Raw genomic sequence first — 17,269 nt, 5'->3', positions numbered from 1 at the left:
TAATGGAGGTACACAAAATTTGTACGTATATATACCTACTGAACTAAACACAAAATCAAAATAAATAATGACAAAGTCAACTTTATTTATATCGAATGAGCTAGCTGGCCATCGAATATGAGTGAAGTGAGGGCACACAATATTGCACAACATTTAAAATGACATTTTTGTAATATTCACACATAAAATTATCTTGGTATTGTTTATAATAATGATAACATTGTATATTCTAATAATGATAACATGATTTAACAAAGAAAAATATGTTATTTTGGAAGATGCTAAATTGATTTCCTCCGAAACAGTTCTTATTGCAAATTGCATAGCAGGCTGAGGCTAGTTTCTTACTTAACAAATCGATACGAAAAAACCATTTAAGGTTTCATGACTAATAATTAATAAAAATAAAGATTTAGACTTACGACGTTGACCTAGAAGTAGTAAGAAGCTGCTCAACATACTTTTTGGACTCTTTGTGTTGCCTCCTTGTACGCGTTTCTTTTGGTTGGTTAAAAGGGTAGCCGATGTTGATTTAGGCAAATAAAGGCTAGGTACTGCCTCAGGTTTGAGTTTTAGACCCTTTTTAGAAACGTAATTTAAAAGTTCCTGTTGTAGATTTCTTTGGTAATCTTCAGTTTTAAAATGTGTATAACAAATTCTTGCAGTATTACAATTAAAATTATCCTATCTACAACAAGATATAATCCACAGTTTTCTGGTCACGCTATCTTTAGGAAATGTATGAAACCTAAAGATTTTATCTTCATTGTCACTATTGCAACAAGCAATTGCACAGCGTACTTTGAAAAAGGTACAAAACCAGATATACAATGGCAAATAAAAACTTTCAGTTTTACAAAAAAATACTATACAGTATAAATAAATAGTAACTAAACACCATTTGTATAAAGACACATATATAAGCATATATCTAAATTATTTTTCTATTATAAAATAGATGACTCAGTCAGTATTGAGATACTTTAAAATATATTTATTATCTCATAACTTGCAATTTGCAATAGTCATCATTGATAACCGATATTATTGTTGAACTTTTGTTTTTATACAAGCTTTCTGTCTTGCCGGTGTAAAGTCGTCTGCAGTCGATATTTATTGTGTTTTGCGTTTGAACTAATTTGTGTCTTATTTTCATATTATTATATTGTTTGATAAGTAAATTTTGCATATAATAATCGGTAGGTTATAGTAATGTGTATATTTTTTATTTTACTAAATTTCATTATAACTCATCTAAAATACCATATTGAATTCTAAAACAGATTTTTCTCTATTGTACTCTATTTTGTTTTTATTTTAGTAAAACTGCTTGGAAGTGAGTGACAGTGAATCAGAATAAGAAAATCTACTACTATTTACCTACTCACAGTATTTCCTCTGCAGAAAATTTTTAAATTTCAAGGGATTTGCATACAAAAAGAGTACTTATATTATTAGTATATGTATGAAAACAAAAATAAATATTTCGCCTGAATCTCTAGGAGAAGTAAAGGTTTTACGCTACTGAAAATATATTTTTTATTCAATTATAACCAAAACAAAACATTAAAAAAAAATAGATCACTTTTTAACCATAATTTCAAAATTAATGTGTACGTTAAGCTGTAATAATGGGTTCGAGGTGGTTCAGGCGATCTTAACTACGTCACACTCCTGGGCCAGCTGTCAAATGTCATGCGCAATATCATACCTTGTGTATTCATTGTACCATGGATATTTATCAATTGATGCTTTGTGTCAGCAAATTTGACAATTGACTTCTGTTTAAGTCAAGTCAACTGTCAAATTGGCTGACATATTGCGCTAATTGATAAACATCTACAGGTTAACGTTGTTTACTGATTTATAGTATTTTTTAAGAACGATTTCTATAAGTTTGTTGTCATTACAGCTACGGCTTGTAAATAAAAACAATATTGCAAGAGAATTTTCTCCATATTGTCAACTGTACAGCTAAATTAAGGTAGAAAATGGGAAGAATCTTAACTTTATCCCAATTTACTATACCTTCAGTAAACGGTCCCAAAACTTGTCTGATTGGTTCAAAACTCAAACCAATCAAACAAAACGCCATCTCTGATTGATTTAAACTCGAACCACTGGCTTTTCGAGTTATAGAGTTGACTATATAGGTGACGCATCCAACAATATCGACGGTTCGGTTTCTACCGTCAAGATTCTGGCTTTATTGTAAAGGTGTTAGGTGTTTTGTTCTTTAATTCTCCCGACATATACCCGATCCGATCCAGAACATAGATGCCTTGTAATATGACCAGAATGATTATAGAAATCAATCGAAAATGGAAAGATTAATCAAAATTGTGTGATTTCAGGAACACAGGTTTACATTCAGTTCTAAAATCAGAATAAACGTAGATTTCGTCAAATAAAGATGTGCCTTTAATCTCCCTTTCTTAACATCGAAAAGGACCAACATTTGCTCCCAAATAATACATTTCCCTGCAGCATTATTAGAGCTTCGGTGAACATTTTGTCAATTAACGTAACAAAATGCCTTTTGATAATCCCCGAAACATATTATTATTGATAACTGGAATTAGAAAAGAGAAAATTGCAATTTGGAATGTAAAAAGATTTTTGTGAATAAACAAATTAGCAATAGAATTAGCAGACTCTTATCAATAAAATAAGTACATTATATGTTGATACATTTTTTTATAGTGGAAATTTTATCGGAAAATATCCCTGATAGTGCTATTATGCTCAGGAGCGCCACCAGGTACCTAGTTACGATCTAAAACTACCAATTTTTGGGAAGGTATATCCGGAACAAGCTTTTTGCGAATGAAACTTCGGGTAATTGACCATGTACAACAAACGCGACGAGTCATCGGGCTTCTCCGACCAGAGAAACAGTTTTAGTATTTTTTCAATGGTGTTTTGTGAAGCATTAGTTAGTGTTATTTGCTATTTAGACAAATTTACAAACGCCACTGTTTCATTAGCAACATTTACTTGCTATGCCAACTATGACACTAAAATGAGTTCTTGTAAAACCTGCGCGCTGAAACCTCATCATATTTAGTGTTAGCAAAATAAATAATCGAATAGCGTAATGACTGCGGTCAATGTGTTGTTTATTACAACAGAACTGCATGTTGGTCTCTTCATTGAGTATGAACAATGTTTCATACTCAATGAAGAGACCAACAGTGTTACAAAAAAAATTGGTGCACAATATCAGTCCCTATTCTTAAGATTCAATCAACGGAATGACTGTTCCCCTTCACTTCTTCAGGTTACATTCCCATTTGTAATGTTTCAGATACTTTTTTCAAACATTTTCATGACCGAAGCCTTAGAAACCGGTTTAGATTTATTCCTTTCTATCCCGTTTCGATTACGATGAAACTTGATGAAAATTATAATTTAGAAGTATCTACTCGTATAAATAATTTCATAAAATATTCTTTTGAGTACCTCATTTTGTGTAGAAATAAGTCTTCCTAAAATATCAGCAGCCGGAACCTCTCCAGTCTTTTCCCATTTCTTAATTTCTTGACTGACTTCATCTTCCTTTATTTTGTTTTTCATTTCGGCTTTGGAAAGAGCTGTTGATAACTCACAAACATCTTGGTTTAATTTCTAAAAGAAGGAAACATTAAAAAGTTTAGATGTTTCTTCTTCATTTACTTAAAATAACAGTCTGCAAAACATAGATTTAATAATATTTTACTTCTTACCTCGACCTCTTCCCTTTGTTTGTTCAGCTCTCCTTTCAAGTTATCCATCTCGGTATTCTTCTTCGCCATTTGAGCCATCAGTTCCTTTACTTCACTCTTCAGTCTGGCTCCAAGAACTTCCCAATCTTTCAGTTGCTTCACAACCACTTTGTTCGTTTCTTTTTGTTTATCAACTTGCTCCAACAGATTATCCCTCTGTTCTTGCAGTTCATTCATGCAGTCTTCGTTCTCCATTTGTATTATTCTAATCACTTTCAACAATCTGAAAATAGACATTTTAGTAAATACAGTAGTTCTTGTTAGGTTTTCAACCCCAATCCCAAAAGCCAATAAGGTACAATCTATATATATATATATATATATATATATATATATATATATATATATATATATATATATATATATATATATATATATATATATATATTTAGGATCTAAAATATATTTTACATGTAGTGACTTAGTGAGTATGTCCTATGTTTTTAATATTATTTTAATTGTGACGTCTACTTTTTAGTAACAAATTTTTACATGCTTGGTAAGTCAAAAGTTTAACTTTTAAATCGTATTATGTCTGTCATAAAATGTTTTTTTAGTCAATATTACTTCTTGAAAAAGGCATGTATTTCCTGCCGAAACGTCGAATAAATATATGAAAATGCCTTAGTACCAAATCAAATTTTTTTATGAACCTAAGCCCAAGAAAATCCACTAAAAAAATATATATTAAGGTTCAAGAACTAAACTCAAACTATATATATATATATATATATATATATATATATATATATATATATATAGCTTTGAGGTTTATTGGGATTTGCAGCGGTGAAATAAGTGTACTCTTTTAACTAAGTTTCAAGCTTTCGAAAATGTTTATTTTCATCATCAAGAAAAACTGAAATAAAGTGCTAATGTTAGTAAAGCATCCTCGAAACCTATTAAGAGTGTATATTTCGAGGATGCTTTACTAACATTAGCACTTTATTTCAGTTTTTCTTGATGATGAAAATAAACATTTTCGAAAGCTTGAAACTTAGTTAAAAGAGTACACTTATTTCACCGCTGCAAATCCCAATAAACCTCAAAGCTCCGTTTTCTAACGTTGTCAGCAAGACTTCTTGTTGCTTATAACTTCGTTTTTTAATGAGACACCCTGTATATTTTTCAATTTTAGAAATATTCACGTTATTCTGAACTTTTTTTGTTAATACTTTTTCTTTTTGAGTTATAATGGTTTTTATATGAAAATTACACTTTTGTACCATGTATATAAAGTTCAACATCCTCTAATGTAATTTTAATAAAAGTTTAAATTCCTTATGAACTTTTTATCCAGATACAGTATTATTGTTTACAGTGTAAAGTTGCCTTTTTATTATACAGGGTGCTGTCAAAATTGGCATAAAACCGGCATCTTAAATTTTCGCCTAATTCTTTTTTTTTTCAAATGAGACACCCTGTATGTAATTTGTTATCGTCGTATAGGCGATCGTCACAAAATAAGCGACACGAATAGTTGGACGAGTCCATTTATTCGACGAGGAGAATCCGTTATACAACATGTCGTAAACTTTTTCAATAATTTTATTAAAATCTATAACAATAATATTAACTAACAGCGGTTTTATGTACTTTCGAATTTAAAAAAAATTATTAAATTAAATAAAAAAACTTTGTGATGATTGTAAAAAAATCATAAAATAAAAAAAAAAATAAATAAATAATAAAATTACTTTAATCAATTTTAAAAATAATATTTAAAATTTTAAAATACAGAAGCTTCGCAATAGTCTGCAGTTCCGCCTACTGTACCACGTTGTTTTTAATATTCGTTAAGCAAATGACAATTTAATAAATAAAAATCTACTTTACCTCGTAATAAGATTATCAACGTCAATAACTTGATCCACAAGCGATATGGAAGGAAAAAATTCGTTCAACGAAACCAAATCGCTAGTGTAAGAAGTGTTGAGACTTCCATAGAAACTCATACTTGTCGGTTCAGACATTTGTCGACTCAGAATGGTCTGAGACACATCTTTCAAGCTTTCGCTGTGCGTCAGTCGGGAACTCATCATGCTACCGTGACCGGAAGAGATCAGATTCTGAGAATGGCCGTCAGGAATAATTACGTCTTCGAGGACGTGCTCCATCATTAGACAGGGCTCGGTTTCTGAGTCCAACATTTCGTTTGAACTGAAATGGAAAAAAAAAATAATTTTGTTAATTATTGTTAACTGTACAAGGGCAAAGTTTTCACTTTAGTAAAAAATTCTATTCTGTTGTGATGAAGATGGTGAAGGTGTATAAGAGATCTGCATTTTTAATATGAGCAGTAAAAGACGATTGGCTGTAAAAAGAGCTGGTCAGAATGAAAGTGGCTTAAGTCCAGATTTGTTGTGTTTTGTATATAGAGGGGTTTATAAATACAGTTTTGAAACAAAAGTTTTGTTGATATATAAACTAAGTTTGAAAAAGTATTTAAAATGTTGGTCAAGTAGTAAAATCATCAAATTAATTTGTTTATTTCGACAATATTTTGTCGATTTTCTGTGTTGTATATAAATTAATCAAACATCATCTTGAATATTGCAATGTCTACATCATCAGCTATATCTGTTGTTTTTAACTTGTTGAAAAATTTATGATGTACAGGTGGTATAAAACACAAGGGATCCAACATGTATTGCTTTCACAAAATACTCACTAGTCTCTTGCCTGTAGCTTTTCAGTATGTATATTATTCAATGTTAGGACAGGCCTACGTTTCTATTTGCTCGGAGCTATGTCCAAGATTTCAAATCTAACAAAATCTTGTAAAGCTTCTTTGTATTTTATTTCAAAAGAACAAACTGTCTCTACTCTGATCCACTGCATTTTCAATAATCAAAATGCTAGTTTCATTGTTTTGAACAAATCTCAATAACGCCAGTATCATTGCGTTGATATTCCGGTTTTGTCCGATATGTATCACTGTAAATAATTAAAGTGTTATTGATGCTAGCGTATAATTTTAAATGTTTTATGATACAGAATGATATTTCTTAGGCACCTTTCCCAGCTAGTATTTTGTCCCTTAGATAGAAGCCCATATTGTAACAAAGACTTTTTACACCAAATTTATAACAGTGTAAATTTCTTTTATAAGATATATGTGATACGGTCAAAACAAAAAGGAAAAAGCCTTTTGTAAATTGTGACGGAGTATTGATCTAGCAAGAACTTATACCCCGGTACCTGAGTAGTGATTAGAGCCCACTGTCCTTCCCGTGTCGAGTCGTTGATCAATGGCTTCCGTCATCCTTCCGTGCCGCACCTCACCTTGGCCGAGTATTGATTGGATCTCCACGATCTTTGGGTATTGACTAAAGACCTCTTCATCCTACCCAACCGAACACCGCTAACATTTATTTCTGTTCACAGGCAACAGCGTCGAGGACCAAAGTCCATTTGATTTAATCAAAATAATTCGTCTTTTTATTTTACATATAGTATAGTTTGTAGTAAGTCGATTTTGCTTGTATTTTATTTGAAGAAGACCTCATCTTAGGTGGAGAGATAATATAGCATGAGACCTTAAAGCTATGGGCGTGGAGAATTGGATGAAAATTGCTCAGGACAGCAACGAATGGAGACATGTTGTCAAGTCGGCTAAAACCCACGAAGGGTTGTAACGCCACGGAGTAAGTATTTCATTGCGATTTGCTCAGTTTTGGTGTCTAATAAAGCTACACGTCACAAATTGACAAAGGAATAGACACCGAGGTGGAAGTTCTTGTCAGATCATTACTCCGGATCGAACTTAGTTCTCGTCGCTCTGCACGGCATTTAATACTCTCGGACGATGCTCCATTTACAGCGCGCATCCATGGTAATAGTCAGTTGTTGGTGGGAGTGCGGGTACACAGAGAGAAGCGACGACGGCATTCGGCGACGTTATCGTTACAAAATCAACAATCTCCGTCTTTTTCAAATGAAATTCATGAGTTTGTAAATTAGACTTATGAAATAGGTACTGCAATAATGGTCTTTCACTAGCGATTAACAACCACTTTTCTTTGTAAATCAGGTACATATTTCATATACTGAGTGACTCATAAAAGCACTTTTCCGATGGAAATTTTCGGGAAGTAATTCCCGAGTCATGATTCACGTAAAAGGGAAAAAATGAAGATGTTCTTAAACGTATTTTGCAGCTTGTCACAATATTTTTATAGACAGTCTTTAACTTTACGAAGATCTTCACTGAGCGATCTACCACTTTCAACTTTAGCTAGAGCTCAAACTCTACCTTAACCACGTCAAGAAACAATGAGATATCAAGTAGTAAATAATACTGATACAGTGTATAACACTTACCTGGAATGATCCGTAGATAAAGTATCCTTACTCACATCTCGTAGTGCAAACGGTGACTGAGCAGCACTTTTAATGGCATTAATGACAGCTGATACGAAAGAAGAACCCTTTGATGGAGAAGGAGTTTTGTCGATGAAAATCTTCCTTGCTTTTTCTGGTGTGGATTCAGGACTGCTGCTGCTGTTCTTGTAAGCCTCATTATGAAAGATAACATCCTGGAACAAATATTTGCTCTTAATATTTATAAAAAATAATAAACAAATAACAATATGGTAGTGTCCGATAGTTAACACAGGGATAAACCAGCATTTCTGTGTCTGATTTACTTAAAGATAGCATTTGACAGAGTAAGACTCAAAGGTGTAATCCATCTTTTGTATAATAGGGAAGTTCCCCTAAATATCAACACAGCCACAACACAAAGACTACTAGAAACGACAGAGTACTGAGAGGAATTACAGAAAATACGTTGAGAGATCGAAAGAGAAGTGAAGACATTAGAAGAAAATGTAATGTACAGTGTATAATAGAATCGACACTAAATAGAAAACAAGAATGGAATAACCACATAAGCAGAATGGGGGAGACCCGTGCGGTCAAAATAGCAAGAGATATATCACCAATCGTCGCAAAAGATGGAGTGACAAACTTTTATAGAGGTATTAATTCGTCAATAAACAAGCAGAATTGCTTATAAAGAGGAAGAAGAGAAAAAAGAAGTTGGGAAGATGAGGGCATACAAAAAGACGAAATTGTTTACTTTTTTGATTAGTTTTTCGAAGGCTGAGTCGATGGAAGACAAATTATTTAATATAACGCAGATTAAAGAAGTGCTTGGTGGGTATTTACCACAAAAAGAAAGTGTATGAGATCTTTACTAACGACACTAAATCAAAATCTAGAACAAAAAAGGTAGGAGGTGAGGCCAACAACCTGCCCCGGTAAAAAAGAAACACGCTCATAGGACTGATCACAAAGCCTCGGAAACAAGACAAAAACATTTGAAGATGACCTTAACACGAAAAAGTACTAAGAGAACAAAAAGAGATCAAGAGATACCGATAGAAATGACCACTCACAAATTCGATATATGGAAGCACTCGGAAACTAGAACAAGGAGATACTTAAACTCAGAAGTGTGACTTTTACTGTATGAGAAATTTGTAAACGACATAGAACATATCGGATATATCAGCCACAGAATCCCGAAGACGACCTTGACTATGGAAAATAGTAACTCTCCATATTATACCAGATGAAACGGAAGATTTTGAAGAAAATGGTAGTTCTTGGAGGTCTTAACGCAAGAGTAAAAAAACAGTATAAAGGAGCGATTTAACAAAGACACAAAAGATCGTAACGGAGATCAATTCATTTAATTTTGTGCTTATAATATACGTTTACGAGAAAAAACAATACGTTTTTCCCCAGAAACCCCAACACAAATATACTTGGTAGAATACACAAGGTCAAACAGTCAACGATAGACTACATAATAACCAAAAACCGGATTATTTGCTCGATAGAAAGGTCAAAACTTATATAAGCACAAAATTTTCCAAAAATAATAAAAAGATTTCTGAAATAATTTAGGTTTAAAAAACCTATAGCCCATAAGTCAACATCGATATAAATCTGAATCAAACACATTAACATATTTTTTTATTTGATAAACCTTTTTTATTATTGCAGGATATCAGCATAAACACAATTTGCAATTATTTAAATATGTTCATATGGAATTAAGCCACAATTATTGGTTGTAGTAAAAATGATACAAAGAACCTTTAAAAGATGGCGAAATAGCTGACAGTTAACGTCAAAAATACGACTACAGCCTTAAGATCCAAGAAGAACAGGCCTAAGACCTAATATAATAAACAGAAGAAGACATTAATAATACTTGTTTAAATTTGTAAATTTTCAACTGTGTATTATTCACAAAATTGCGTTTACTGTTCGGCTATTAAAAAATAGAATATTGAAAAATTTGTTATCTTGTCTATTAAAAAAATCTTTTTGGTTAATTATTGCTGAATTATTGTTAATTAACGCTGAAATATTTTATATCAACGCATCGACAAAAATTCATTGACCCAACTATACATCACATATTATACTCTTTATGTTTTCGTTACCATAGCAATGTCAAACGTTTATCGACCAAATTTGACTTTCAAATTAACATTTTATATGTACAATCAATGTTGTAGACCTATTCTTTTCTAATTTTTATAAAACATATATAAACTTATTGTGTAAAAATGGGGGAAGAATCGAGAGGAGAAATGAACATGTCACTAAACGTCTTGGATCCTGACCACCATCTTCTTGAAAAGTTCCAACAGGCGCTCAAGCAGCATTTGCTTACACAAATAAACCGATTAAAGGAGGAGGTGTTCGAAATCGAGACGGAGAGTCAGAAGAAAAAGGCAGAAATTGAAGAGGTATATTTTTAGATCATTTATTTAGATTCCGGTGTAAACTATATAATTATTAATAGTCTGCATGTAGTTTGCCGCTCTTACTTAGAGCTCTCTGATTCGCTTATTGCGGTGAATCACTCCGCGTTCCACTTGTATGTTGTCAAAGTTTGTTGTATGCGACTTTTAGAATCGATGTTGCTTAATGCTTACAACCAATGGTGAGTTCTTCTAATTTGATTCGTACTATATTGCCAATTAGACGGGTATGACTGGTGCAACTATTTCGTTTGAATGTTTCGTTCTTATTCACAATGTTTTCCTTAGTAGATTCATCTTCTTCACCTGTCCTGATCAAGTGGTCGTACTTCTAGGAGACAGGATTTGCACCGCAGTTTTGATTTCTTTTCGTTTTCATGCTTTTAAGACATTTTCATGTTCCTGTCGACTGTGTGCCTCCTATCATACTATTTATTTCCTGATATTTGCATTAGTATGACTCATTTTTTTTCCATTTTAGTCTTCCAACAGGTGGCACCAGCGACAATACCGCATTTTTAACAAATTTATTTCACTTAAAAGTTTATATATCATCATCAATATGTTATTTATAGGCCTTGTAAACTCTTAGCTAAATATCATCTCCGTCCATTCTCTTCTATCCATAACCTTTTTCTTCCAATTTTAGTTTTTTTTTCTTTTAAATCTTTCGTACAATCTCTGACCATCTTTGTCTGTGTCTGCTCCTTTTCCTTTTTAGATCAGTTTTTCTCCATTTTCCATTCTACGCAAATGTCCTTACCATTGTAGCCTTCGTGTCCTTACAATTTTACTTATTGCAGATTCTTTGAAAATTCCGTACAGTTCATTCTAGTCCTTTGCTATCCTTTCTCTGTCGTCCACCACATGTTCTGCGTAATAATTTCTTACAGCAAATGACCAGACGTTATGGAAGGCGACTAAAAAGCTTAAGAAACCATACACAACTATTCCTCCCATCCGTAAACCAAATGGGCCTGTTCCAACAAATAAAAAGCGGACGTCTTTGCTGAACATCTTACAAACGTATTTCAAACAGAGCCAGCAGACCCTGATGAAGAAGTGGACAAACTAATTAGCGCAGCATGTCAAATGTCCCTCCCAATTAAAAGTTTTACTCCTATAGAAGTCAGAAAAGAAATAAACAAACTTAACTCACGAAAGGTCCCCGATTATGATTTAATCTCGGCACAAGTACTAAAATAACTTCCTCTCAAGACCATTACTTTGCTAACAGTTACATTTAACCGCATGCTAAGCTTATCATACTTTCCAAAAATATGGAAATTTGCTGAAGTCATTATGATCCTCAAGCCAGGAAAAGAGCCCAATGAAGTAACATCTTGTCGACCCATCAGCCTACTCCCAACCGTAAGCAAAGTTTTTGAAAGATTGCTGCTACAAAGGATATACATCAGTTTGGTTTTTCGGGAAAATCACTCCACTACCCAACAAGTTCATGGAATCATAAATGAAATATCAAAAAGTCTTGAAGAAAAGAAATACTGCAACGCTGTATTTCTAGACATCACAAGCGTTTGACAAAGTCTGGCACAGAGATCTGCTTTTCAAAGTAAAAATAGCACTATCCAGTAACTATTTCGTCCTACTTAAATCCTACATATCAAATAAATATTTCTCTGTAAAATTCAAAGACCAACATTCCAACCTCTGTCGTATCAACTCCGGAGTTCCGCAGGGTAGTGTTCTAGGGCCGCTGCTTTTCTCACTCTACACAGCCGATATACCAGAGACTAATAATGCTACAATCGCTTCCTTTGCTGACGACGTAGCAATACTAGCTGTAAATGAAGATCCCATACAAGCCTCACAAAACCTGCAAAATCATCTGAACATACTCAGTGATTGGTATATGAAATGGAGAGCAAAAGTAAATAAAACAAAATCAACTCAAATAACATTTACCAACCGTCACAACATATGCCCACCTGTAAGAATGGAAAATGTAAGAATACCCACAGTAACAGACGCTAGATACCTTGGCCTCCATCTTGACCAACGTCTTACTTGGAAGAAACATATCCAGACCAAAAGAAGGCAGCTCGACTTAAAATTCCGGCAAATGTATTGGCTTCTTGAACGTAAATCAAAACTTAACATCCAAAACAAAATTCTTCTATACAAAGCCATACTCAAACCTATCTGGTTCTACGGACTACACCTATGGGGCTGTGCAAAGCCAACGTCGCTGAATATTATCCAAAGATTCCAGTCTAAAGTGCTAAGATCGATAGTGAATGCACCATGGTACGTAAGTAATCAAACACTTCACTACGACTTAAAGATTCCTTTCATCAGAGAAGAAATCTGTCGAGCCACGGAGTCACAAAATGAACGTACCATTTACCATAAAAATGAGCTAGTAAGGGAATTATTCAACAATGGTCCAACCACAAGAAGACTAGATAGAACCTGGCCCCAAGACCTACTTCAAAACTAAACCAAAATAGAATCAGGTGAGACATCATTGGATGTCTCTTCTTCGCGCGCAAAACCTGTAACACATTTACTTAATACTCTATAATGATGTAGATTGTAAATAAACATAATTATAAAAAAAAATTAATATTGTTTGTCGTCCGGTGCATAGAAAAAGAAGAGTTACTGTTATAATTTTACCAAAAATGTTTTCTTAAATTACTTAAGTAAATGATTATCGTTTGGTTTTATTTATTCGTTGTGTCAATCCAGTTCAAGTTAATTATAATATTTTTTATGTTGTAGGTGGGAGTTCTAGCGTACGAATTTCAACAAAAAGTATGTGCTCAGCATCGAGAACTCGAAAACCTAGTCCAAAACGTAGAAACCGTTACCGCTGCTCGGGAACAAAAACTAAATGAACTAGAAAACAACAAAAAAGAACTTAAGAACATCGAAAATACGCTATTTCAAACGGAAAAGAGCAACAGGGATTTGTTGAGAGAAATAGAAGCTATTTCGATTTTGAACAAACAATTGTCGGCTACCGAAAATAATATCGAGAATACCATAAGTATTAACAAAAGAAAAGCGGAGAAAACCAGGCTAGATAACAAGAAACTAGCTAAAGAAAAGAAACAACAAGATTATATGATTTACGCGTTAAGTGAGGAAGTGTGGAAACAAGAAAGTGAGTTAGAAACACTAAACATGCAAATAAGAATCAAAGAAAAAGAAATAGAAGATCTGGAAGAAAAAGTGGCAATAGGTAAATACCAATCAATTTAATTTAGTTTATTGACGAAGACTTATATAGTCTACAGTGTGACCAAATACAGACGGTCTTTTTGCAGTCGGACACTGCAAAGTTGTAGGGCTTGTTGTAAATCTACAACTTTGACACATCCAAAGGCAAATACGTCTCCACCAAGCATACTATCCCGTTCAAATTCTTTTTCTGAAGCATTTCTCAAAAAACTATACTCATCATCATCATTATCTTTGCGTTTTATCCATATGCCGCCCTCCTAATTAAATTTCTCCATAAGTTTCCATCTTGGGTCAAACCAATATCAATCCCTTTAGCGACATGTCCTGCCTAGGCTTCTCCAGTTAAGTTTTCTTTGTATTCCTCTCCTACTCTTCCCAGGAACTAGCAGTTTAGCAATTCTTCATATTGAGTGATTACTGCCTCAACTTTGAATATGCCCGAACCATCTTAATCTAACCTCTCCTATTTTGGGATCAATTTTTGCAACCCCTCGACTTCCCCTAATATACTCATTATTAATTGTATCCCTTTTTGTCACTACTCATTGGTGGTCTTCTTTCTTTTTGAATGTACAACATTCAGTTACGTACATTATAGCTAGTCTTATGGTTGTTTTATAGAAATATCCTTTCAGTTACATTGGAATCTTTTGTCACACAACAGCCCACTGCCTTTATTCCACTTCAACCATCCCGCCCAACTCTAATGTGCATACATCTCCGTCGGTTTCCCCATTATTGTGTAATACCGATCCTAAGTACTTAAAACAATTTAATTTAAATTTAAATTCTATTTTGAGAACGATTTCCGAAGTGGAAATTGAAACGTCAATAAACGTATTTTAACCTTTAATTGTGGCTTATTCCCATTTAAATATAAATTAATTTAAAATGCCACAAGAAAATAGCTTCAGAACAATATTAAAACAATTTGTTTTCACTATCAATTCACCATCTAAAATTACCATTTTAAATATACAATACTGTGTTTTTGTCCTACTAAACTTTAAACCTTTTTCCTCGAAATCTTGTCTCCAGTGTTCTATTTTTTCATGTAAATTCCTTTTAGTTATTTATTTATTTAGCGTATGGCTCAATACAAGGAGTAAATACAGTAATAATTGTAAAAAACGTAAGTACATAATTCAAAAATACAAACATAAGATTATATAAAAACGAACATAGACAAAATACAGATAAATTACAAGAGAATACAAACAGATAAGGTTATATCTTTAAGTCAAGTTGAGCTATCCATTCAAGGCTTGCAGGCGTAGTTTTGAAAAAGTCTTTTGGGTCCCCTCGATATGCCCTCAATTCACATGTCTCCACTATGTGTTGGATTCCTTTTAGTATAACCTATTAACACTACATTATCAGCATACATTAAGCACTAGCGAATGGTACCCTGTAGTTTCCCTATTATGCATAGACTAACTACAAAGCCCTTATGCAATCCTACTTTAACATGAACTACTTTCACATGAAATTTATCAGTCTGTCCCATACCAGTCCTAACCTAGTTGTTACTTTTTCATACGTTTCTCGCACAATATTCACATATGCGACAAAAAGACCTTTCTTATTGAGCGCCCAACAAAGAACCTCTCGAAGAACTCTATCAAATGCTTCTCAAAATTAATGCATATCACATGTCAAGTTTGATATCATAATCCGGCCCTCACATATTTCTTTATTAATATGGCTCTGTAAATTCGAGTTTCCGTTAAATGTCTAAATGTAAATTTTTATTATCTCATAAATAATATATATTATAAGAAAGATTATTTACGTAACATTTGAGGGCGATGACGCCAACCGATGGCGTTAGTAAATCTAGCTTAAATTCCATTTTATCGGTATAAAAATTACAATTTGAACCACACACCTGTATTTTTTGTTGTTCTATTTTACGATCTCTCACTACAAGTTTTAGTAGCCCGTCGCAAAAAAACTCTAACTGATTCCTGATTCTGAATTAAAAAAAAAAACTATGCCATAAAAGGCATATATATATATATATATATATATATATATATATATATATATATATATATATATATATATATATATATATATATATATATATATCTCTATAAAAGGCTCGTTTTCTCCCAGAAACAATCAGAATTATCTCGTCTTCAGTAAGACATATCGCTCTACGCTCTCATCTTTTGCGCAGTTCTCAGTTAATAGAGCTATATCTTGCCTTGCTTATCGCATACACAAGTAAATATTCGCCATAGTACAGGGTGACAATTGGCAATAGGACGATTTTGAACTAAATGGTACACAAGAAATTTGCAAGAAAATACTATTTTATTAACATCAAAATGAAGCTTATATTATGCCATTTACAATCTAATTAAGTATGGAAAAAAATGTCATCAAGATGAGATCAGTTTTCGATCCTCTTTATGAAATCCTCCATAACACGCTCTAACATCGCTCGATCAATAGTCAGGATTTCCTGGCGAATTACGTTTTTCAACTCGATCAATTTACAAGGCTTGCTAGAATATACACGACTCTTTAAATACCCCCATAGAAAAAAATCACAAATTGACAGGTCTGAAGACCTTGGAGGCCACGGCAAATTTCCGAAACGTAAAATGAGTTGTCCTGGTAACAGATCGTGGAGAATATTTATTGAAGCATGGGCAGTATGTGCAGTGGCACCATACTGCTGAAACCACACATTCCTTGAGTTTATCCCTTTTCTGCGTAGTTCTGGAACTAAAAAATTTTGGATCATGTCAACGTAGCGAATATAATTAACAGTGACGGTATGGCCAGCCTCTTCGAGAAAATATGGCCCAATAATGCCAGTCGGACCAACGGCACACCCCACTGTGACTTTTTGAGAATGTAAAGGACGCTCGTGGAGATTTCGTGGGTTTTCAGGAGCTCAGTAATTGTAATTCTGTTTATTAACGGTTCCGTCCAAATGGAAATCAGCTTTGTCGCTCATTAGAAGATGCTGACCTAAGTTATCCTCCAAAAGAGCTTGCATTCCCGTAGCGAAATCCTCACGTTGTTCAACATCTCTTTCCATTAATTTCTGGACAATCTGCAATTTGTAGGGGTGAAATTTTAGGTCCTTATGCAACATTTTTCTATAAGATTGCCGATTAATGTTTGGCTCAATTACATGTTTTCGGGCGGACCGTGTAGGGCTTTTGACGACGGCATCTCGACTACTGTTCTATTCGGACTTTGTTGCTTTTTTTTTCATGACACTGCCTATTGTTCTAAAATTCTTTATCCATCTTAAGATAACGCCGCGCTTGTTCCACGCTCATTCCCTCAAGCTTCGTACTATGCGTTCTAAAAACATCCGGTTCCCGATTGTCACCCTATACTAGATGGCAACATCCTCCCAAGAACCCCTAGTGTGAGTCTTATTTTGCCATGTAGGTTATCTGAGAAATATTTAAACATCTCAACATAATTTTAAATAAATTGTAAAACTTATTAAATTTTGTACCATCTAAAGGGTTTTTACCCAGG

At 33.5% G+C, this 17,269-nt stretch overlaps 2 protein-coding genes across 4 annotated transcripts in view; one reads left to right on the top strand and one right to left on the bottom strand.

Annotated features, from left to right (window-relative positions):
- corn (microtubule-binding protein cornetto) overlaps window positions 1–17,269 on the bottom strand; it is a 167,831-nt gene that overhangs the window by 11,146 nt on the left and 139,416 nt on the right. For all 3 annotated transcript variants that reach the window (XM_072532280.1, XM_072532282.1, XM_072532281.1), the window contains exons 5-8: window positions 8,088–8,302; window positions 5,601–5,924; window positions 3,726–3,987; window positions 3,463–3,627 (exon numbers count right to left, since the gene is read on the bottom strand). In XM_072532280.1, the coding sequence (XP_072388381.1) occupies window positions 3,463–3,627; window positions 3,726–3,987; window positions 5,601–5,924; window positions 8,088–8,302 (966 nt within the window). The remainder of the gene's footprint in view (window positions 1–3,462; window positions 3,628–3,725; window positions 3,988–5,600; window positions 5,925–8,087; window positions 8,303–17,269) is intronic.
- LOC140441514 (coiled-coil domain-containing protein 40-like) overlaps window positions 10,237–17,269 on the top strand; it is a 29,784-nt gene continuing 22,751 nt past the window's right edge. The window contains exons 1-2 of the mRNA XM_072532283.1: window positions 10,237–10,534; window positions 13,295–13,757. Coding sequence (XP_072388384.1) covers window positions 10,352–10,534; window positions 13,295–13,757 — 646 coding nt within the window. The 5' untranslated portion in view covers window positions 10,237–10,351. The remainder of the gene's footprint in view (window positions 10,535–13,294; window positions 13,758–17,269) is intronic.

Source organism: Diabrotica undecimpunctata, chromosome 5 (assembly GCF_040954645.1).
Source record: "Diabrotica undecimpunctata isolate CICGRU chromosome 5, icDiaUnde3, whole genome shotgun sequence".
NCBI lineage: Eukaryota > Metazoa > Arthropoda > Insecta > Coleoptera > Chrysomelidae > Diabrotica > Diabrotica undecimpunctata.
The sequence above is the reverse complement of the archived record's forward strand: the minus strand, read 5'-3'. Positions and strand labels throughout refer to the sequence as shown.